This window comes from Octodon degus, unplaced genomic scaffold (assembly GCF_000260255.1).
Source record: "Octodon degus isolate 3935 unplaced genomic scaffold, OctDeg1.0 scaffold00315, whole genome shotgun sequence".
Classification (NCBI taxonomy): Eukaryota; Metazoa; Chordata; class Mammalia; order Rodentia; family Octodontidae; genus Octodon; species Octodon degus.
The window spans coordinates 501975-524438 of NW_004524891.1; the positions used below are offsets into that span (position 1 = coordinate 501975).

A 22464-nucleotide genomic window follows, 5' to 3' on the forward strand; every position below is an offset into this window, starting at 1 on the left:
CAGGGGCTTTTGATGAAGGAGCAAAAAAATGTGAAGTGGGCCAGGAATTTAAAAGTGAGTGAGGCAGGGCCAGGGAGATAGCTCAGTAGAATAAGTGCTTGCCCGGCAAGGGCCTGAGTTCAATCCCTGGTTCTGTAAAAAAAAAAAAAAAAAAAAAAAAGTGAGGCTTATGAAGTTGCTCAAGTGTAGGGTCCAAGTTAAGTTTAGAAAGGGTTAGAATGATCCTGATAGACATGGAGGGCAGAGCCTGAAGGCCTGGCAAGACATACCCTGACAGGGAGCTTTAGGAATAGGTGGAAAGAAGCTACGGGGCTAATGCTGTGTTGTGGCATGTGGCAATTGGAGATTGCAAAGGTGAATTCTTCCTGAGTGATGCTAAGGGCTGGTGTGTAGCCACCATGTGGGTTAGTGGAACAGAGATAAGGGTTGAGAGCTGAGTAGGCTGGGCATGATGGTGCACACCTGTAATCCCAGTACTGGAGACCGAGGCAGGAGGAGCCCTGTGAATTGAAGGCCAACTTGGGCTACATAGTAAACTGAAGGCCAGACATAGTAATACCTTGTCTCAAAACAAACAAATGAATAAATAAATAAAGCAAGCTGAGTGGCCAGGGAATAAGTCATCTAGAGCACATCTGTAGATGTTTTCTACAGAAGCCAATGAGTAAGTATTGAAGCTTTATGGGCTCCTCATCTGTCACAACCACTTGGCTCTTTTGTGATTTAGTAGCATGAAAGCAGCCCTGGACCAGCGTAAGATGAATGAGTGTGCAGTGTCCTAATAAAATGCATTGACAAGAACAGTAGGTGTGCTAGATCTGGTCTTCGGGTTATATGTAATTTGCCAGTTGCTGACCCGCCGCCATAGTGTTAGGATCACCAGAAAGCTCATTTGCAATACATACCCTCAGTCCCCACCCTAGAACTCTGCATTTAACAAAACCTCCAGGAGGTACAAGAGGGAAATGCATCTTGTTAGAGACAAACTGAAGTCTCTGGAATGATGACCAGTGCTTCCCTTGCCACATATTTTGATATAAGGGGCCCATGTGATGTTGAGGAAAAAGGGCAGGAGGTGATGGGTGTGATGGCATAGGCTTCAGGTAGATGGGCTCAAGAGGCCAGGCGCCCAACATGGGAGCCACCACCGCATCCTGTCCCCTCTTGCTGTTCCACCTCCCCTGTGCCTCTGGTGAGGCACTAACTTACTTTCTCCAGGTGGGAGGCGTTTACTCTTATGACTGCAGTTTTGGCCACGTACCCAATGTGGAACTGATGAAGTTTATCGCAATGGCGACATTTGGCTCCTACCTATCCACTTGTCCTGAGCCTGAGCCAGGCAGCCTGGGTCTGACCGTGTACCACCGGGCCTTTCTGCTCTACTCCTTCCTGCGCAGTGGGGAAGCGCTGAACCCTGAGTATTACTGTGGTGAGAGGCAGCAGGTGGAGAGGGGACTGTGGAACGGGCCCACAGATTATACAGGCTGGGCTGTGAGAAGACTGAAAATCTAACTGAGACTGACTACATGAATGCTGTTCTCACAGTGATTCCTACATAGGCTCTTCCCTCTATAAATGGGGCTTTCTGCTGGGGGTGGGGGTGCATGCCTCTAATCCCAGCATTTGGGAGTCTTAGACAGGAAGATTACTACAGATTCAAGCCTGGACTATGTAACAAGACCCTGCCTCAAAATATACATAAATATGTCTTCCAGGCTCCCAGCATCGCCTGTTTAATGAGCACCTGGTCTCTGCAAGCAGCAACCCTGCCTTAGCCTTGCGCCGAAAGAAGCACACTGAGAAGGAGGTGCCAGCTGACTTAGTCAGCACTGTGTCTGTTCGGCTGAGAGAGGGCTATAGTATCCGAGAGGTCACGCTGGCAAAAGGTAACTAGGCCCCACTTGTGTATGTCAAAGGTCTCAGAGAACTGCTGTGTGGGCAGATACCTGCTGAGCAGCACCTGACACCTGTGCATGCACAAGAGCATGTTACCACGAGAGACCGGGCTGGATGGCTCCAGGGCTTAGTTCTCCTAAGGTCTCCTTTTGCCTAAGGTGAAGTATCCGAGGAGACATCCTTAACTAGGCTTTGTGTTCTGAGTGCTCTACAAACTTCTGTCAAGGTGGTTGTTAGCCTCTGGGGCTGAAACCTCTGAAACCATGCCTGGAGCCTCTGGCCAGCCTTAAGTTCCCTGGGGAAACGGGTAGATAAGACTCAGTCTAGGCCTAGAGGGAGTTGTCTGCCTTCTTTGCTCACTGGCCTTCCTGCTTTCGCTGAAGGAGGGTCCCAGCTGGAGGTGAAGCTGGTGCTGCTGTGGAAACACAACATGCGCATTGAATATGTGGCTGTGGCTCCCTGGCCCTTGGAGCCCGAGGGCCCTCGAGGGACACGGGTGGAAGTGACAATGGAAGGTGGTTATGACATTTTGCATGATGTGTCTTGTGCACTGAGGCAACCCATCCGCTCCTTGTATCGTACTCATGTTATCCGCCGCTTTTGGAACACACTACAGAGGTATGTAAGGTCACCCCTGTTGTGAGATGGCCCTTCTGCTTGTGGAGGGACAGCTTTGGGAAGCTGGAAGCTGGGAGGAGTCACCCAGAGCACCAAGCTTGTGTCTGTGGTTCCTTGGTCCCTTGGGATTTCCCTCTACTGCACCCAAGCTGTGGTTTAGTTTAGCCTTCATTCTGCAGCATTAACCAGACTGACCAGATGTTAGCCCACCTTCAGTCATTCTCCTCGGTGCCAGAGCATTTCACGCTTCCGGACAGCACCAAGAGTGGCGTGCCACTCTTCTACATCCCCCCTGGATCCACCACCCCAGTAAGTGGCACTGCGCTCCCTTGCCTCATACGCCTCCCTGATGGAGCTCAGCTCACACAGCCCCTGGAGTCCAGAAGCTCCCTTTGTGCCTCCTTTCCCAAGTCTGAGGCACCTAAGCCAGAAGCCTCAGCCTCATCCTTGAAAGCAACTCTCCTCTTCCTAAGGCCCTGGAGGAGAGAAATATCAAAAGAAGAGGCTGCCTTTAAGCAACCCCAGGCACCCGACATTCTGCAGGGTGGCTAGCTGGTGATATCCCACCAGGCTGAAAGCCCTTCACCCCATCTCCATGTGTCATACTCTGGCCTCCCTCAACTACTTTCATCTGTCACCAAGAGTTGGGTCCTTGAAGACCGGAGCATCTTTTGTCCTGTGCGCTTTTCATGCTCCGTCCCCAGCTGGCAGCCCAGCTCTGCAGGACATGTGGCTACCCAGGAGTGCACTGGCCTCTACGTGAAGACCTGTCCCCCTTCAGCAACATTCCTCCAGAGTCAGGGACATACTCCAGATAGGTTCTGCACTCATACTTGATTCAGTTTTTAAAGGGCCACATGGTTTGTCCCTGGCTCAGTCATTTTAATCCAGCCTTTTTTTTTTTTTTTTTTAATATTTATTTATTTATTTATTTTGTGTCTGTGTGTGGCCAGCTCAGCCCACCAGGGGGCAGGTCTGGCTGGCATGTGGTGCTGGGGGTTTGAACCGCGGTCCCTGTGCTCTGCTTAGCTTAGCTTGTTCTAAGTAGGTGCTTTAGACCACCGAGCCATCTCACAGCCCTTAATCCAGCCTTTATGCTGAAAGTAATTTATTGCCTGTGTTTTAGAGAGCAGTACCCTTAGCCTTAAGCAATTGCTTTTTCTTTTTTTTTCTTTTTTTTTTTTATGTATTTAATACAGGGTCCACAGGGTTTCACTACACAAATCAGACTTGTAGCGATCCTTCTTGTTTTTCAGCCTCCCAAGCGCTGGGATTATAGGTTTGCCACCATGCCCAATCTCATTCACCATCTCAGTGCACCCCAGGGATGGGGCTGGCATGGCAGGCTGAGGATTGAACCTCCTGCCCCTGGGTCTGCCTAAGCAGGCACTCTAATCTGCTGAGCTGGCTGGCTGGCCCAACAATTGCTTTTTCTGATCCCCTGAACTGAGTCTGCTGGAGCTCTGCTTGCCTGTCAGAGGTTGTAGCGTGGTTTTCCATGAAAGCTCTTCTGTGTCCTAATGTTGTCCTTTCCGTCCCCAGGTACTCTCTCTTCAGCACAGTGGTTCTGACTCGTGCCATGCCCAGTTTGCTGCCTACTGGAAGCCAGTGCTGTCCATGGATGCCAATTCATGGCAGCGTTGGCTGCATATGCATCGCCTGGTGCTAATCCTGGAGCATGATGTGTGGGTGCACTCAGGGCTGGGGCCAGAATTGGGGTGGAAGAGTAGGAGTCAGGGTGAGGAGTGGTGGGAAGGGTACCAACTGTTGTCAAGTCTTCCTGTTTATTAGTATCTATAACCTTAGCAGACCTAGAAAAAAGAAGTAGCAGTCTGTTTCCTTCCCAGTTGGGGTGGGAGGCCAGATCTCACTCATTGCCCTTCTTTCTAGACCCATCCCCAAGCACTTGCACACCCCAGGCAGCAACGGACGCTACAGCACTATCCAGTGCAGGATCTCACACTCCTCGCTGACCTCTCTGCTTCGGGATTGGAGCAGCTTTGTGTTGGTTGAGGGCTTTTCTTACGTCAAACTGCTCTCCAGGTGGGCAGAGCAGCGTCTCCTCTCTCTTCCCCTTTCACCTCATCCCACATCTCCTTTACCCTTAGATCTCCCCCTGCTTCCTCCTAAACCCATTTACTTCCAGCCTTGGGCTGCTCACGCTTCCTATCTCTCCCCAGTGCCCCAGACCAGCCCCCCTCCTCCTTCTACATGGTCCGCATCATTTCCAAGGCCCCATGCATGGTGCTTCGCCTGGGTTTTCCTATTGGCACACCAGCACAGGCCCGACACAAGGTGAGCCGGGCCCTGACTGACTCCCAGACTGAGGAGACCTTGGATATAGACAAGCTCTATTTCTCTACTGCCCCAAGGGCCAGGTCTAGTAGAGAGAGGTGCCCCCGACCAAGTACAACTTGGAGTAAAGTATTCTTTGATCCCATCGGTGGGCCCCTTCTGGACCTGCAGGAGATGGCAGTAAGGGGATCTGACCATGTTTTCCCACAGATTGTATCAGACTTGCAAGAGGAGATCCTGCGCCTTCGTTTCCCCCACCGAGTACAAAGCAAGGAGCCAACACCCAAGGTGAAACGAAAAGGTCTCGGGGGCGTTGGTGGAGGCAGTTCTCCCTCAAAGTCACCCCCCATGCTGGGGCCACAGCAGGCTCTGTCTGACCGGCCCTGCCTTGTCGTGCTCCATAAGCCACTGGACAAGCTCCTCATCAGGTCATGTAGCAAGCAGATTGGAAGGGGGCCTGGGAATATGAGGGAGCCGTATGAGTAGAGTTTGACTAGGCGTTGCCTGCCCAATTCCCAGGTATGAGAAGCTACCCCTGGACTACCGGGCACCGTTCTTGCTGACACTGGACCCCCCAGGGCCGCTGCCGTTGGTGTCAGGCCGCTCAGCTTCTTCTAGCCTAGCATCACTGTCACGCTACCTCTACCATCAACGCTGGCTCTGGAGTGTTCCATCAGGCCTGGCTCCTGCACTACCTCTCAGTGCCATTGCCCAGCTCCTCTCTGTCCTCACTGAGTATGTCATCTGAGCCTGCCTGGCCACTGGGGCAGGGATGGAATGAGAGAGGCCTTTGGGTTTGGATACTGGCAGAAAGCCTGAACCAGATACTTCCCTTCTCTGAGCCTCAGTGTCTAATATAGGGCAGCTGTGCTGCTACCACCCCCCACACACACACACTTTTGGCTTCTGAGCCTAGTTGGCCCTTTTGCCTCCAAGGACCACCACTCTGAGCAGGACCCCATGTAGACAAGGCTTCCAAGATAGCTCTGGGGATGGGTGTGTTGGGCACTGTCCTAAGTATCTCTTCTTCCCTCATCTAACCCTGGCCTGGCCCTGCCCTGCATTTGCGGGGCTTCAGAGTCCGACTCTCTGAAGGGTTTCACTTCGCCTGCAGTGGGGAAGGAATCATCAACATGGTCCTGGAACTTCCAATTCAGGTATGTGCCAACCCTCATGACACCTTTCCCCAAGAGCTGTCATCATTGCGAGTACATTCAGAGCTGGGTGGGGAGTGCTATAAACTTCACTTCCCAGGAATCATGTGACCAGAGGACCAAGGCCTTTGGCCAAAGTCATTGGACCATGGAGTGAGGGAACTAAGGTTGTGAGGGCCAGAGTTATGCCAGGCTAGATTTCTGCACTGGTGAGGATTAGGCCAGTGTCTCCCATTTACCCACAGAATGAGCCACTGGGGCAGGCTGGGGCTGAGGAGAAGCACACATGTGTGATCCAGTACATCCTCTTCCCCCCACACTCTACCTCCACCAAAGACAGGTGAGTCTCTGCCCCCGCTGGGAGCCGCTTCGCTGCCAAGCCTTGCCTTTCCCTGTTGTAGCCGAAATGTCTGGCTCCTATAGCCCGGGAGGCTCTACATCCCAAGTGGGGGCAAGGGAAGTGCTCTTTTTAAATGTGTCATCAGGCAGGCACTAGTCTAAAAGGCTGTGTGCAACTTGGGACTGTCTTCTATGCCTGTTTCTTCTTTCTGGGTCTTGCACAAGATAGTGGAAGGGATTGGATTTCTCTTCTGTGGGCTCAGAACCCTTCTTGTAGCTTCTCAACAGATGATGACAATGATGTGGAGGTGGAGGCCCTGGAGGGTGACTCAGAGCTCAACCTGGTCACTGAAGTGTGGGTAGAGCCACAGTATGGGCGAGTGGGACCTGGCCCTGAAAGCTGGAAGCACCTGCGGGACTTGACGTACTCTGAGATCCCTCAAGCGGTGTGTGATCTCAGAACTATACCCCTGCCTCTTGCTAGGTTGCAGCTCCTTTGGAGACCATAACCTCTGGCTTCTGGGGCCACTAATTCCCTGTGTGCTGAATGTCCATGACTGACTGGGCTTCCTTGAAACCTGACAGCTGGGGCTAGGAGGGGCCAACTCTTGTCTTCTGCTGCTTTTTCCCTAGCTCCACCCGCGGGATGCTGCCTGCATACGCTCCATGCTGAGCTTTGAGTACCTTATTCAGCTGTGCCAGAGCAAGGAATGGGGCCCTCTGCCCTCAGAGCCTCGGATCTCAGGTGGTCTGTGGGAAAGGGGATCCCCTGGTTGGAATCAGAGTCACCCAAGAGAAAGCAGCCTCATACAGGCGATCTATAGCTTACTAGGCAGCCTCATACAGGCACCCTGTAGTTTACCAGGTATCCTGTCATCCTCGCTCCTAGGACTGGAGCAGGGAGGAGACTCCTGTGTCCATGAGATCCCTTTCCATTTTGACCTGATGGGATTGCTGCCCCAGTGCCAGCAGCTGCAGATGTTCTTCCTCCTGCTTTCAAGAGGTGGGTGAACTTCGTAGCCACTAACCATGCACCTAAGGGGCCACCAAGCGTGGGAACATTAGAGCATTGAGAGCAGGTGAGTCAGTGAGGACCCGGTGAGGGAGGAGGCAGGAGGAGGCTTGAAGCTGAAGGAAGGGCACTGTGGGCCAGGGCGGGGCCGGGGCAGTGGGCAGCAGGAGGCTCATGGTGCTGAGCAGAGTGTGTGTCGGGCAGAGCCAGAGGGTGTCCCTCTCGCCGAGGGGCCCTGTCCCGCCAACGACATGGTGCTGTGCCTGCTGCACAGCTGCCTGGGGCAGGAGCTGAGTGACCGGGAGATCCCGCTGACCCCTGCTGACCAGGCTGCCTTCTTGAGGGAGGTGATGCGGCGGCACTGTGGTGACCCAGGTGAGCACCCAGCCTTTTTCCAGAGCGCATGCCAGGCTGACTCTGTCCTCCTCCACCCCAGCAGGGTAGTTTCTCTCTCTAAGCTCTGAGCTCTTCCCCATCTCTTCAACTAAGAGCCCTGCCTTTGCTGGCCTCTCTACCATCTCTGTCTCCATTGTAGGCGTAGAGGGGTCACCAGTGGAAAGTCACAGGACCCGGAGGGATCAAGCAGTCAGCAGTACTCAGGCCACTGGAGACTCCGCTGTTCTTGCCCTGGTCAGTACCAGTTCTTCTCCCTGAGCCTTGTCATACTGTGCTGAGCTCTCCTATCACCATACGTCCATGCCCCACTCTTGGACCCTGAGCACCTTCTACCAGTGACAGATATTGTTTCCTCTTTGTTCTGGATCTTTCTCACTGTATCTAAGATGAATCAGCTCAGGTGGAAGAAGGGAACAAGGCTTGGATATTCCGTGTGGATTGCTCTGATTCCCAGTTTCTCTTTCACAGAGTGTAGGTCCTGAAGCTCTCAGGCCTCTCATCTCTACCCAGTCCCCTCAGTGGCGCTGCTATGCAAGGCTTGTGAACCCCCAGCATGTGTTTCTCACCTTTCTCCCAGCTACCTTCCCAGGTATCACCTTCTGACTTTCTGCACACGCCCCCACCACTACCACCATTGGCAGGATACAAACCCCACTAACATCCCCTCTTTGCATATAAACCCCTGGAAATGGCCTGCCAGCCAGCTCTAATTTGTGTCTTTTCTGCTTCAGATGTCCAGCGTCTGGCTACCTGGGGGCTGGAGGGACCCTCTCAAGATGAAACAAAACCTAAGTTTGGGGATTGGAGTGGAACCCCCAGCATGAAAGATACTGGAATAACTGGGGTCAAGACAACAAAGTCCCCACTCCCCATCCTTAGTGTAACTCCAGCTAATAGTAAGGCTTCTGACTCTTGAGTCATTTAAGCAGGAGGTGGGGAAGCAAATAGAGGGATTGCAGACCATGGGGCACCTTTCCCACAGACAGTGTCCAGGATCCAGGAGAGCTGAGCCCGTCCTTTCACCAGGATTTGCAGCCTTGTACTGGGCATCAGTCTTCCCAGACAGAGAGTATAGATGGGCCCCGGACACGGTGTCCTGTCTACATCTATAGCTGTTCCCTAGAAGCACTCAGGGAACAAATGGTTGGCATGCAGCCCCCTCAAGCACCTCGAGACCTCATCTTCCGGTGAGTGCCCTCAGTACTGACCTGTAGCCTCTCCAAGGCTCAAGTGTACACTACCAGGTAAGGACAAGTAACTAATTGGTCAATGGTAGGGGCTCAGCTTCTTGGCTTTGTCCTGCCATCTTCTTGATTGGCTTCCCTCAGCAAGTCACTCAAACTTGCTGGGTCATGAATACTTTTGGCAGAATCTAGAAATGTTTCATTGGAGTCTGGGTGTCCAGTGAGTCCAAGGTGTCACCTAGGGGCATGGGCCTCTGTTTTACCTCCCATTGCTAGAACTCCATTTCTCGACCATCCCTCCACGTCCTCAGCCTGGCTGGAGCCCAGGCACAAAGAGGCAGCCACCCACTGTGCCTTGCTGCAGGAGCACTCCCAACGGTGCTACGTTCGAGGTGAGCAGGAAGGCCCCGTGAGGGCGGAGGTGGGACTAGAACAACTGTCTCACAGCTGATGTCTATGGACTGTTCTGCTAGGGCTATTCCGGGCCTTGCAGCAAGCACAGAGTGTAACCTGCCAGGATTTGCTGACAGCAGTAGATGCCTGTGAGGAGCTACTGCAAGAAGTAGACATCACCCCTTTTTTGCTTGCACTGTGTGGCTACACTTGGGGTTTGCCGCATGTACCCCCAAGCCCCGGTCCTCTCAGCCCCGGGCTCTTCAGCAGCAGCATCGAGGAGGGCCTAGAGCCTCGGGAACGAGCTATCCTGGCTTCTGAGTCCAGGTTAGGACTGTTCTTGAATGATATCAGAGAAGAGTCACAAAGGCAGGGTGGGTGGTCACAGATTAACTCCCTATAAGCAGGGACCTTCCAGTGTAGGGCTGTGCACCACAGAAGCAGCAAAACTTTGTCTCGGGTTTCCTGCTTCCCACACAGACTGCTTTCTCCTGTTTGCCCGTGGCAGTAATCATCCCAGTGCCCCATATCTAGTCTTGGGGTGGTCTGATAGCTAGTCAGGGCTGGGGATGCCCAGTTACCCAGGGGAAGATGGAAATTTGTCAGGACCTCTATACAATAATGACATTCTCCCCAGCTAATCTGTGTCATAGAGCCCCAAACTGTATTTTACTGACTCCTGAGTCCCTAAGCTCACCTTAGGGCTTAACAGATTCCTGCTGAAAGAAGGAGGAAAGCAAGCAGGCAGAAGCAGCAGTGACACCGAGGACACTTTTAACTCAGAACTCCAGCAGAGCACCCTCTGTGGAGCTCTAGATCCCTACTTGTCACACCCGTCCAAGTGAATGCATTTTCCCACCACACCCTGCTCCTCTCCTTATCTTGCCCATTCATAGTGAACAATCCCACCCTCTACTGGAGATGAAAGTCAGAAACTAGGATTGCCCTCACTCTGTTTCCAGCCCTTAAGAAGTGCAGAGGTTAGGGTCAGAATGGTAGGTTGATTCTTCCTGTCTCTTTTGCCACTTGGGCCATTGTGCTGACATTCTGTAAACAGAGATAGGTACATGTGGCTCCTCACTTGGTAGTTATTAATCCTGGTGCACCTCCTGCTCCCACCCAACCATTCAGCATAGAGACTGAGGACCTAAGCGAGCCTGAGTTCCAGAGTACTCGTGTCCCTGGCAATCCAGACCCTGGCCCGGAGATCTGTCTGACAGATGTCTGCCAGCTCAGAGGAGAGCCACATGATGCCCTTCATGGCCTCATCCAGGTGTGTAGCCTGAGTGCGGGCAGATGCTACGTGTGTGGGGGCAGTATTCTAGTTTGAGGGAGTGTGTGTATTCTGGTCTGGTGGAGAGGATAGTGCCTTCAAGGGGTGGCTGACATCATAGCCTTCTTTAAACCCCACAACAGGAGAAATTCCTGGAGATTAGTCGCCTGCATTTCCGCACCGTGCCCTCCAATCCCCACTACTTCTTCTATTGTCCTCCATCTGGCAGGCGAGAGGTAAGTCCCCTTTTTCTTTCCCTCCCAAAGGTCGTGTTTGGCCTGCTAGGTGCTCCTGAATCTTGATTGCCTGAGGCCTGGATGTGGTGTTTGTCTTGCTAGGGCCAAACTGTCCCTTTTTTTTGGTCCAGGATGAGGGCCCTAGGGATCCAGTAGACAGAAAAGTCAGTGACCTGGAGTTTTCTGAGGCTGAACTTATAGGAGAAGAAGGTGTGTAGGCAAATGGGTGGAAGTGGGAGAGGCTACTACAGCCCAGCATTCTGGGGCTTCCACCACCAATCTTGCCTGTTGACCATTTGCCCACCTCACTAGGAGACACGTCTGCCTGCTGTGTGGTCACTGAGAGTGACCCAGAGCTGGAGGTGGAGTACCGTGAGAGCCGTGAACCAGACCTCGTGCCTATGGGGCTAGACTCTACCTCACTGTCAGATGCAGATACTGTGAACCCGGATGAAGATTCATTTAGTATCTTGGGGGGCGACTCCCCCATTGGGCCTGAGAGCCTCATGCATGACCTGCCACCACTCTTCCTGCACCTCACATGTTCCGTGCAGCTACGTGGGCAGCACAGTTCAGTACCTGTGTGCAGCCTGCCCACCTGCCTGGGTGAGTTTGGGGAAGCCCAGGAGGCCATTCTGGTAACCTGCCTGCTCATCCAGGAGTGGAGGAGAGTCTAGCACAGTGATGGTGAACCTATGGCATATGTGCTGGCCGTGGCTATTTGCTGCCACTGAAAGCTCTAAAAGGTTCACCATCACTAGTCTAGGGAGTATGATAGCACTTAAAATTCGGAGATGTGCTTTTCCTAGGAACCTCTGATTTCCTCCTTTTACAGGCCAGGTGCTTTCCAGTCTAGAGGGCCCTTTGATTGGAGGCCGAGTTCCCCTGAGGGACCTCAGTGTCACTCTAGACGTCTTTGTGCTGACCTTGCCCTTAGAAGTGGAGCTTCCCCCATCCTCAGACCCTCAGCACTACCGGTAGGACAGCAGGCTGAGGGGGCAGGGGGCTGGTGGGAATGGAGGGACCAATAAAAGAACTGAGGGACCTGGGAACTAAAGAGACCTTGAGGAGGCCCAGGATTCTCTCCTAACCTTTGATTGATTGACTTTTTAGAATAGTGTTTCACTGTGTAGTTAAGACTGGCCCTGAACTCACTTTGTAGCCCAGGCTGGCCTTGAGTCCTCCTATCCCAGCCTCTCAAAGGCTGGGATTACAGGCAGGCACCAGCATGCCCAGTATTAACCTTTGATTTTTGCTCCTGCCCTGTTCAGGTCAACGTCTGAGAGCAGTGCTTCATTCCCACGCTCCCCAGGGCAGCCCTCATCTTTAAGGTCAGATGATGGCCTGGGGCCCCCACTGCCACCCCCAGAAGAAGAGAGGTATGTTCTTATCTCGCATTCACACTCCCTCTTCCTCCTCCTGAGTTCCATTTTCTGACAATATCTAAACCTTTTTTTAGGCATCCAGGACTGTCTAATTTGGCCATGCCCCACAGATTGGCTATTGAGACAACTATGAGTGAGGTGAGGACCATCTTTCTGGGATAAGTGATAGCCCATGATGCTGTGACATATAGCTTTTCCATTGTGTGAGTGACATTATTCTCTTGGTCTGTTAGCTTCTACTCTGGAAGTATAGTGATTCTTTGCCAGGCAAGGGAGGTTTCCTTAAGCACCTCTGATGTTGCTCTCTAACCGTAGATCCGCTGGTTGCTAGAAGATGAGATGGTGGGAGCACTCCGAAGAGGGGGCATTCCCCAGAGCCCTGCCCTGCACCGAGTAGCTGCCCACATCCATAGCTCTCCTGGGCGCTCCACCTGCCTCCGCCAAACTCTGCCTCTGAGTTTTGTGTTTGGGCCTGAGCGTTCCCTCACACAGTTCAAGGAGGTAAGCTGCCCTCTGAATGCGAAATGGTTCTTTGAGACCCATCCCTCCCTGGACTCCAGGCCCCAAATTGGAAGACCCTGTCTTTAGTGTGAGTCCATAGAATTATCCCTCCTATCTATTGTCTCACCATACTGATACCCTTTACCCCTGTGCCTGACAGCCCAAGCCACTGGAAAGAAACCCAGCTTCTAACTTTGTCACTGGGCCTGTTGAACCTTGGCAAGTTGCTGAAGCTTTTCTTAGCTCAGCAGTGGGCTAGCTGGCTGCTTTATTGGATCGTAGAGTGTCTTAACAAGGAAGCGTAGGGCATTGTGTGTAGGGAGGACTGTTCCTGCCTAAATACAGCCTTGGCTCCTACTCCCCAGGAGTTCCGCCGCCTCCACCTCCCTGGTCATGTTCTGCTTGAGGACCCTGACAGTGGCTTCTTCTTTGTGGCAGTTGGCCAACAGCCAGGTGGGTCCCGTGGGGAGCCCCCTTCAGCGGCCTGGGCTTGGCACAGCCATGAGGATAAGGCTGAAGGTGTTGAAGGGGAGGTAAGTCTGACCTGGTGATGGAGGGTGGGGTGGTGGGTGGGTAGGGCTGTAACTCAAAACTGACTTCCTGCCCCTCAGGCCCTGATAGCCAACCCCCAAGCCCTTGGTTCCCCAGAAGATTCTGAGGGCACTCCTCTCATCAGCCTGCCACAGGAAGGTAAGAGAGGACTTGGGCAGCTAAGTCTGGTGGACTTGGAGCTTTCTGACCCTGCTTCCATTTTTGGAGGGAAACCATAGTCGGGATCAAGGACACCCCAGGCCTCTCCCTTCTCTACCCAGGGAGCCAGCCTCCGATCACCTGGGGACTAAGCCTCCTGTCCAGCCAAGGCAGTGTGGACTCAGACCACCTGGGTAAGCTGGGGGCAGGGCTAAAAAACTCTGGGAGGGTGAATAGGCTTAGGGCTGTTCAGGGGAAAGGTCTAAGGGGGCATTCAGAGAGATTCGTTTGAAGGTGGACATCAAACATGATGCACTTAAAGACTCAGATGAGTCAGGCTTGGCTAAGGATAGGGGTGAACTTCAGTACATTTGACACAGGTTATGATGGTGGCAGCAGCGGCTCAGACAGTGAGGGTCCCAGTGAGACCCTAGGTGAGAAGGCCTCCTTCACACTGAGGACTCCACCTGGGCCGGCGCCTCCAAAGCCTTCACTCTCAGGCCTGGCTGGACACTGCCTGCCTGACTTCTGGCTCATTGTCCGTGTGCTGCAGGATCGTGTGGAGGTGTATGCACATGCACAGTAAGTGGCAGCTAGGGTCTGAACCCTGGCACTGATGCCTTTTCTGTACCCCGAAGCTGGCAGTAGCTGCTTCTGCACCCTAGTGCTGCTCTTAGCTTCTTTTCCCTGTGAACACAACATTGCTTGACAACGTTGTTAAAAGTTGGCACTGATAGCTTGGGTAGAGACCTGACCTGTATTCTACAGTTGGGGCTTCCAATCTCTTCCCTTATCTTCTACCAAAGTGCGTTGTTCTTGACTTTTTTTGGTACCAGAAATCACACACAGGACTTTGAACTTGCCAGGCAGGCTGTGCTACTGAGCCCTTGGCTTCTTTAATGGAGTTGAAAGCCAGTGGAGATTGTGGCTTTTAGCTGAGCTTAATGCTTTTAGCTTAGCACTCAGAACATCTACTGTTTAGAGCAGTTTCAGAGATTGGAATACAAAAATAAAATAGACAGGCATGGTACACACCTGTAACCCCAGTGCTTGGGAGGCTGAGACAGGCAGAGCACTGAGAGTTTGAGGTCAGCCTGGGGCCTCATAATGAGTTCAAGGCTAGCTTGAACTACATAAGGAAACCCTGTGTTTCAAAAAAAAAAAAAAAAAAAAGGAATAATCATCATTTAGCAAGTGCAGTGTGTAGGCACTGTTCTAGCATATTATATAGATGAGCTCATTTCATGTACATAGTAGCTGTACGTAGTAGTACCCTTATGGTGTGGATAGGAACTCGGGCCTAGGAAAAAACACAGTAAATGACATAGCTGGGATTCATAGCTAAGAATCTGCCTAAATACTGCTCTGTTCTTGGGGTGGGATTTAGAGGAGGGAGGACCGCCATTCTGATGGATACAGGAGAATGAAGAAGAGGTGTGCTGTGTGGTGGAAGCTTCATTGTGGTGCCCGTGGGAGCTAGCAAGGCAAATGCAGAGCCTAAGCTGCTAGAGCAGAACTGCCCTTGAGAATTCCATTTTCTGTAAGGCTTCCTTCCCTTTGTCTGGTCTTCCTTTTTATGATTTCCCTTGGCCTGGGGCCTCATGACTTGCCTTCCCACTTGTGCCATTTAGTCCCTGCCTCCATCGTAGTTCTGTGTCAGTTCTGTGCCCTCAGTTGTCCTTCTTCCTTCCTAGGAACCTGGCTCTGGAGGATGGGGGCCCCAGCACTGAGTGTTGCCACCTGCAGCAGCTTTTGGTGAGGCGAGTTGGGGAGATCTGCAGGGAGGTCAACCAGGTGAGCACAGCCAAGGCAGGCCTTCCACACCTGAGACACAGACAGCTAAAGAGGGAGTTCTTTGGAACTTGACTTTCAGAGGCTACTAGTCCATCTTAGACTTATCAATAACTATGGGATGTTTTCTTCCCTGCCTCCTCCTAGTTCCTGGGATGCTGTTGCTCCCCCAATTCCCTACAATCTGGCAAGCTCCTCGGCCCACCCCAAACAGTGGTGGGTCAGTCTTTCCTTCCCTCCCAGTAACCAAGCTATTCCCTCTTCTTGTGTTCTGCTAGTGTTAGGGATATAGTGTAAATCAGAGGGAAACTTTGTATCTATGGAACTTATGTAGGGCAAGGGAGCTAAACCTTGAACAACTAAAGCACTGACTTACTTCAGTGAGAACTGTGAAGAATTCTACAAAGGAGAAGCACACTGCTGTGAAATAATATCACAGGGATCTGACCATCCAAAGTACTGGGAAGGCTTCTGAAAACACAAGGCCTGAAGCAGGATGACCAGATTCTACAGAGGAGAAGGGGCAAGTGCTCCTTGCTGGGCTCGCTCGCAGAGCCTTGAGCTGTCACTGTGGGGCACCAGCTCTGATCATAGATGTTCTCAACCCTTCACCCCCCAGGGATAATGGGCAGCGAGTGTTCTCTCTGGCTTGGTCTCCCCTGACCACCACCCATTTAGGAGAATACATTTTAGTTTCCTGACACCTTGCTTTTTTTTCCCAGCGACTCCTCCTTCAGGACCTTCACGACAGTCATGTTTGTAACTCTCTTTTGGTGGCCGAGAGTGAAGAAGATCTGTGGCGAAGCGAGATCCCCTTCCACTCGCGCCAGCGGGCCCCACTGCCCAGTGATGGTAGGACCCCACCCCATTGCCTCCCTCACAGGGTGGTTGTGCTGCCTTCTCTTTTACCCAGCTGAGAGCAGGTCCTTAGTACTTTGTCATTGGTGCCGAATAACAGAAAGAAAGCAAAGAGCAAAAAAGAATCCATGGTTCTGTGGGGTTGTTTGTTTTTTGTTTTGCTTTGATTTTGGTTTTTTGAGATAAGGTCTCACTATGCAGTTCAAGCTAGCCTTGAACTCCAGCAGTTCTCCCGCCTCGGCCTCCTGAGTGGTGGGGTCACCAGCGTGACTAGCAGCCCCAGCAAGGCTCCATCGATGCAGATGTTCCTAGTTCATCCGTGACCTTCATAAAAATAGTTTCAGTGAGGAGATGGAATAGAAACCAGGTGAAATGGAAAAGTAAAGAGAGCCAGGGTAGGGAGTAACTGCTCATGCAAGCACTTCAGCAGTGAGGGAGAAGAAAAAATGGATCTGGCAGAAACTAAAGTAGATAGGGGCAAGGCAGGAACCCTAAAATGATTTAGAACTGGGTAGGGTGCACACCTAGAATCCCAGCACTCAGAAGGCTGAGGCAGGAGAATTGCTGTGAGTTTGAGGCCACATAGTGAGTTCAAGGCCAGCCTGAACCACAAAACAAAACTGTCTCAGAAAACAAAACAAAACAAAGTAAAATAAAATAAAGGGCCAGGGAGTTAGCTCACTTGCATAAGCACCTGCCTGGCAAATACAAGGTCCTGAGTTGTTTTGTTTTTTGTGGAACCAGGGATTGAACTCAGGCCCTTGCGCTTGCCAGGGAAGCACTTATTCCACTGAGCCATCTCCCCAGCCCCAAAAAAAAAAAAAAAAAGAGGAACTTGAACATGTTTATGTTCTGCAGGAAGAGAACTTGGAGGATAGGGAGAGTTTATATAAGACAGGAAAGAAGAAATGATTTGAAGAGAGACCAGGCTATGACCTGTCTTCAAGAGTGTGCTGCCACCAGGCCTTGTCTTGTTGCTTGGAATACTCATCTTTCCCTGGAAGGGGAATAGACAAAGATGAGGAGTCTGGAGAAAACCAGAGGAGAGGAGGCTGAGAACCCATAGAAGAACCGGCCTTCCGATTGGCTGACCCTTCAGACAGGTGGGCACAGGCCCCCTGTGGGATTTCTGGTCTGGTGAGGAGCCGTGACAATCTCCTGGAGGTGGTGCTAAAGGCTTAGCACCCTGCTTCTTCCTCTGCCTCCTCACACTCTCACATCAGCCACAAAGGAAGAATGCAGTTATGTCCTTTCACATGTCTCCCTCCTGCTTTAAAAGTAGAATCAGACCACTCTTATTTTTAACACTCTCAGCCAGACCTTTCTAACATCAGTGGGATGTCAGAGCATTGTGGGGCGGTCCGCATATTGAAGTAGAGTCCTCATAATTAGTCAACTCCCATGGTTTTGAGGGCACTTTTTGCACATTGAGAATGAGCCAGGACATGGAAGCACTTTCACTTGAAGATGACTGCCAGCAGCCCGGGATATAAGACCAGGCAGAATGCAGACTCAGCCTTCTGCATTTGTGTCTGTGCTTTTCACTGAAACCCTTAGCAACCAGTAGTCTGTGCCAGTTTCTACACAGAAATTCTGTAGTCTCCTAGACACCCTGTATGCTGCTGAGACTTGACAGTGGTGTATCTGGGAAATGAAACTGTCACCTTCCCTGAGTGTTCCTCATCAACCTAGAGGCCTGAAAAGGATCAAACAAGGTGTTGGACTGGCCCTGCGCTTTTGGACACTGCCACATCACTCCTTGGTCTATCTTCCTCTCCTGGCAGCTGGCCTACATAAGCAACCATAGCCTTTTTATGTAAATAAGGTCACTGTTGCAACTCCCTATAAGGACAGTGGTTGATAATGTCACTGAGGCAGTATGAAGAACCAGAAGCCTTTGTCATTGTTTTTAGGATTGCCTCATGCTTTGCCCTTCTCCATACTTCTTTGCTTCTTCCCTGGGCATCTTTGAGCTAGCTCTGAAAGTCTCTGAGCTGTTACTGTTACCAAAGGGCCAGTCAGCCAGTTCCCAGGTGAGCAGTCTAGAGGGAACATAGCTGAGCATCCTGTCTCTGATCTTGCTCCATCCAGATTATGCTGCTGATGAGAGCTGTGCACCCCGAGGGTACCTGGCAGCCACAATGCAGTTTGTTCCTGGCCATTTCTCCTGTGATGTCGTATGGGGAACTGTGATCCGAGTCCACTCACGCCTCAAGATGGGGCCCAGCATGGGGGTCTCTCGGGGTATGTGACTGCCATGAGAGGGTAGAGTGGGTGGAGGACCTAGGGTCAGCGTTTTCCTCAGCCTGTGTTGCTCCCCCAGCTATCCAGGCTCTGCGCTCTGTGCTCAATGCCTTCTCTGTGGTGAACAGGAAGAATATGTTTGTTTATCAGGAGCGAGCAACAAAGGCTGTGTACTACCTTCGGTATGTGGCCCAGGGGATATGTGTGAGAGCTTGAGTTGGGCATGGCGTGAAGGAAGACATGTTCAAACAGTGCGTCACTCTTTCCCAGGCTCCTGGAGACATCCTGCAGTGACCGGCCATGGGAAGGGGAGGCTCTGCCCCCCTCCCTAGCTCTGTCGCGAAGCCAAGAGCCCATCTACTCTGAGGAGACCTCGGCATGTATCAGACATACACAACATGCTTGCTGCCCTTATCCTTTGCTCCCAGGAGCTGAACTCTGAACATACTTGTCATTGCAGAGTCCCCGTTCTCCGCTGGACATGGCTTCCAGCCGTGGCTCAGATGCAACTCGCCCCGTGGGCCAAGTGGACAGACATATCCAGCTGCTGGTACATGGTGTGGGGCAGGCAGGTAAGGGCCGTGAGGTGTCAGAGAGTGAGCCCTGATGTCCCAGAGTTGTCTGAGTCTTCTCTCTGAGCCTCTGCTCCCTCTGCCCTGTCCCCTCCCCAATTCCACTGTGCTCTGGGTTTTATACAAGTAGGAGCCGAGTGGGAGAGAATGGATTCCAGTGGTAGTGAAGGAGTTGTTTTCTCAGCTGATTGTAACACAGCTTGGGAAGAGATGCTGAGTGACTGGAACCATGGCTGACTGCCTGGGCCTGAGAGAAGGGGTGGGTGGAGGTGAAGGTGACGGGTACATTTTGGGGTGTGCAGAGCCCTGTGCCTTGAGTAATGTATACCCTATTTGAGGCCAAGGCTAGCACATACTCTCTTTTAATCCTTACCATATTATAACTCATTTTATAGACAAGGGCACTAAGGCTTTGAGTTAAAACTCAGGTATCCAGAGTCACAGTGGATATCTTGGTAAAACTAAAAATGGATGCCCATTCCCTCCAGAACTAGCACACCTAGCTGCCTTCAGTATACAGGGTATTGTTGGAGTTGGGTTTAAAGGCTGGTGTGCAGAAGCTGGGTCCTCTACCAGGGTCCTCACCTCTCACTATGGCTGTGTCAAGGTCCTGAGATCACAGATGAGCTCGTCCGGGTCCTGCGTCGGCGCTTGGATGAGGCCACACTAGATGTCATAACAGTCATGCTGGTCCGGAACTGCAAGCTGACCCCAGCAGATGTGGAGGTTCGCTCCCTCCCAGATTCCAGCCTTTTCCTTGCCAGGCTTAGCTGCAGGTGCCGGGGCTATCCAGGCCAGAGCCTATGCATTCAGCTCTCACCCTCTTTTCCCACTCTGCAGTTCATCCAGCCCCCTGGAAGTCTCCCCTCAGAGGTGCTGCATCTGTCCCTACCTGCCTCCTGCAGGCCCTGGCTTCCTGCCCTGGCCTGGTACCTGCGGCAGAACCTGCTTATCTTCCTTCACTCTCCCAAGTACACAGACAGCAACAGCCGAAACCACTTCCAGGTGAGATTGTCCTCACCTCTCTGTACCCTCATGGCACCTCTGACCCCTGTGTCCCTGTCTGTAATACTCTGTCTTGACACACCTTCCTTACTGGCTTGTGTCTTTTGTGCTCTCCTGTACCTATACCCAATTCCTCATGATGGATCCCCATCTTAATCTTGATATTTGATGGCTGTTCTCTCCCCAGCATCCCCTGCCACCACAAAGTGGTTTCCCTGACTTGGACATCTACTTGTATAACAAGCCTGGTGGACAGGGCACTGGAGGCAAAGGTACAGTGCAGGGCATGGGCCCGTGGCACTACCAGGTACGGGGAAGCCTTTCTTGTCTTATGCCCAAGAGGGCTTCTCCCAGCCTTATAGCTGAGGGGGATGTGGAAGGGGCGGCCTGCAGGTACCAGAGCTGAGCCTTCTTGGGCATTTCTTTGCAGGGGTTGCCTGCATCACTCTAGCCTTTGTGGACGAAGGAGGGGCCCCCATCTCACTGGCTCTGTGGCCCCCCTCTTCTCCGGGGCCCCCAGTCCTGCTACAAGAGGAGGAATTTGAGCAGCTGACTCAGGTCATTCGTTGCCCAGTTTTGCTGGATCACTCTTCAGGTGGGGCAGCCTTGTTAGAAGATGGGGTGTCCAGTCAGTGCTTTGGGAGGCAAGGGTGTGAGTAGGGTGGGACCTAGGGGCATCTCAAAATGACCTCATTTTTACTTTAGCTCAGAGTGGGGCCCCACAGCTTCGACTAGACGTGTGGGAAAAGGGAAACATAAGCATCGTGCAGCTGGAGGAAAAGCTCCGGGGAGCAGCCCGTCAGGCCCTGGCTGATGCCATCATAGAGTTGCAGCTGCTGCCAGCTTCACTGTGTACAGAAGACACGCCCCCAGGTACACAGGTCACAGTATTCCACTGGGGTTCAGAGTGTTGCAAGTCTGAGCAGGACAGTGTGGCATGTGAGAGTGCAAAAGTGGGGTTCTGAGAAAGTGCGGAGGCCCTATCAGAAATACACATTCACAGTTGTCTGCCACTTTGTGCACTAACATGAAATACAGTACTAGCAGAAATGACCACAGGCAGCTGGTCCCCCTCTTGGGGAGGGATGGAATCTCAGGAGACATCGCAGACACCGGCTGCTGCTTGCTATCAGTTACATACACTCAGAGGTGGATTCAGGGGGGCAAGGCACTCTTCTAGGGATCCTGGGGCTACCTTGTCCAGAGTGGGGATTCATGATCAGTGCTGGAAGTCATTAGGTAATGTCTGGTGTCCACAGGAGGTCTCAGGAGCGTGTCCCTGGAAGCCAAGAGCCCTGCAGGCCAAGCTAGCACCTTTCCCCCTGCTCCTGTCCCTGGAGAGCCTGTGACTCCACCCAGCAAAGCTGGCCGGCGTAGCTTCTGGGATATGCTGGTAATGGAAGGGGTGAAGTGGACTGCTACCTCATGTTTCCTCCTACATTCCACACCAGTCCTCATAGGTCTCCTTTGAGATAGAACTGCTCTGTACTTTGGGTGGGAGTTTGCAGAGTGTGGGAAGCCCTTACTGACATTGAGGGCCCCCGACTTAATAAATTCTAACACTTTCATTTTTCTTATTGGAACCCTACAACAGCCTGCAAGATGGGTACAGCTTTTACTGGCACAGGACTGACAGATCTGCCTAGGGTAGTTCAGTCGCCAGGCCTCCAAGCCCTGCAGGCTTGTTGCTGTTCTGCTGGGCCTCCATCCTGTCCTGCCCCGCTTCTGATAGTTCTTCCTTGCTGCATTGCCCCCAGAGTAAAACAGAAGGAGATTTGGGTTCCCCCAAAACAACTGATGACATTGTCCTGGATCGGCCAGAAGATAATCGGGGTCGGAGGCGTCACAAAACTGAGAGTGTTCGGACTCCTGGAGCAGCGCCAGGCCCAGATTCTGGAGCCCAGAGGCAAAGGTTTGTGTGTGTGTGTGTGTGCACGTACGAGCACTGTGTTGTGATGTGTTACAGGACGGTATAGATGTGAAATCACAGATAGGTGTTTGATTCCTACAAACATACATGTGTTCTATATGAAAGCTTTTGTATTTTTTTTTTGTTTCGTTTTGTTTTGATACTTGGAGTTAAACTCAAGACCTTGCACTTGCCAGGCAGACGCTTGTGGCACGGAGCTATTTCCCCAGACCTGAATGTGACTTTCTTAATCTTGCTGTACCCCTAGACGCCGGACAACACAGCTTGAGGAAGGGGAGGTGGGGACCCTGAACCCTGTGTTTGCTCAAATCATTCAGCACTGGATGGAGTTTATGGTCCAGATTGGTGAGGCCCGAGCCCTTCTCCCATCCCTCAGCCCCCTGGTCATGTCTCTGTCCTCAGCCCCACACTGACTTCTCTGCCTTACAGGTTGTGCCTCAGTGTCCAAAAACTCCACCCACATGGTGTCCCGGTTCCTCCTTCCATCCATCCTGGCTGAGTTCACCACTCTGGTTATCTCAATGGCTGGGGACACCAGTGTTCGTGTCTTTGAGCAGCATCTGTGAGTTGGGGATCTCATGGAATTGAAGGGACCTTCCTGACACCTAGAAGCTGGGCCCTTAGGAAGTCAAACCCATGTAGGTTGAGCTGAGAGGAGTAGGAAATGTATCAAAGAATGGGCCCATGCTTGT

General features: G+C 52.1%; 1 protein-coding gene across 6 annotated transcripts in view; it reads left to right on the forward strand.

Moving 5' to 3' along the window:
• Szt2 (SZT2, KICSTOR complex subunit) overlaps positions 1-22464 on the forward strand; it is a 52046-nt gene that overhangs the window by 17572 nt on the left and 12010 nt on the right. For 3 of the 6 annotated variants that reach the window (XM_023707876.1, XM_023707877.1, XM_023707881.1), the window contains exons 8-55: positions 1219-1429; positions 1716-1886; positions 2280-2514; positions 2694-2823; positions 4057-4199; positions 4405-4557; positions 4695-4809; positions 5020-5237; positions 5329-5544; positions 5888-5966; positions 6209-6303; positions 6580-6748; positions 6936-7047; positions 7192-7305; positions 7519-7689; positions 7850-7944; positions 8179-8299; positions 8442-8606; positions 8693-8897; positions 9171-9286; positions 9368-9614; positions 10419-10560; positions 10704-10796; positions 10928-11006; positions 11109-11402; positions 11632-11773; positions 12068-12175; positions 12256-12319; positions 12497-12682; positions 13048-13215; positions 13294-13372; positions 13495-13566; positions 13753-13954; positions 15067-15166; positions 15886-16015; positions 18113-18265; positions 18345-18447; positions 18536-18641; positions 18726-18837; positions 19445-19563; positions 19678-19842; positions 20030-20114; positions 20273-20437; positions 20548-20715; positions 21102-21235; positions 21600-21754; positions 22020-22117; positions 22202-22334. In XM_023707876.1, the coding sequence (XP_023563644.1) occupies positions 1219-1429; positions 1716-1886; positions 2280-2514; positions 2694-2823; positions 4057-4199; positions 4405-4557; positions 4695-4809; positions 5020-5237; positions 5329-5544; positions 5888-5966; positions 6209-6303; positions 6580-6748; positions 6936-7047; positions 7192-7305; positions 7519-7689; positions 7850-7944; positions 8179-8299; positions 8442-8606; positions 8693-8897; positions 9171-9286; positions 9368-9614; positions 10419-10560; positions 10704-10796; positions 10928-11006; positions 11109-11402; positions 11632-11773; positions 12068-12175; positions 12256-12319; positions 12497-12682; positions 13048-13215; positions 13294-13372; positions 13495-13566; positions 13753-13954; positions 15067-15166; positions 15886-16015; positions 18113-18265; positions 18345-18447; positions 18536-18641; positions 18726-18837; positions 19445-19563; positions 19678-19842; positions 20030-20114; positions 20273-20437; positions 20548-20715; positions 21102-21235; positions 21600-21754; positions 22020-22117; positions 22202-22334 (6836 nt within the window). The remainder of the gene's footprint in view (positions 1-1218; positions 1430-1715; positions 1887-2279; positions 2515-2693; positions 2824-4056; positions 4200-4404; positions 4558-4694; positions 4810-5019; positions 5238-5328; positions 5545-5887; positions 5967-6208; positions 6304-6579; positions 6749-6935; positions 7048-7191; positions 7306-7518; positions 7690-7849; positions 7945-8178; positions 8300-8441; positions 8607-8692; positions 8898-9170; positions 9287-9367; positions 9615-10418; positions 10561-10703; positions 10797-10927; positions 11007-11108; positions 11403-11631; positions 11774-12067; positions 12176-12255; positions 12320-12496; positions 12683-13047; positions 13216-13293; positions 13373-13494; positions 13567-13752; positions 13955-15066; positions 15167-15885; positions 16016-18112; positions 18266-18344; positions 18448-18535; positions 18642-18725; positions 18838-19444; positions 19564-19677; positions 19843-20029; positions 20115-20272; positions 20438-20547; positions 20716-21101; positions 21236-21599; positions 21755-22019; positions 22118-22201; positions 22335-22464) is intronic. The other 3 variants (XM_023707879.1, XM_023707880.1, XM_023707878.1) reach the window with 2 other exon arrangements.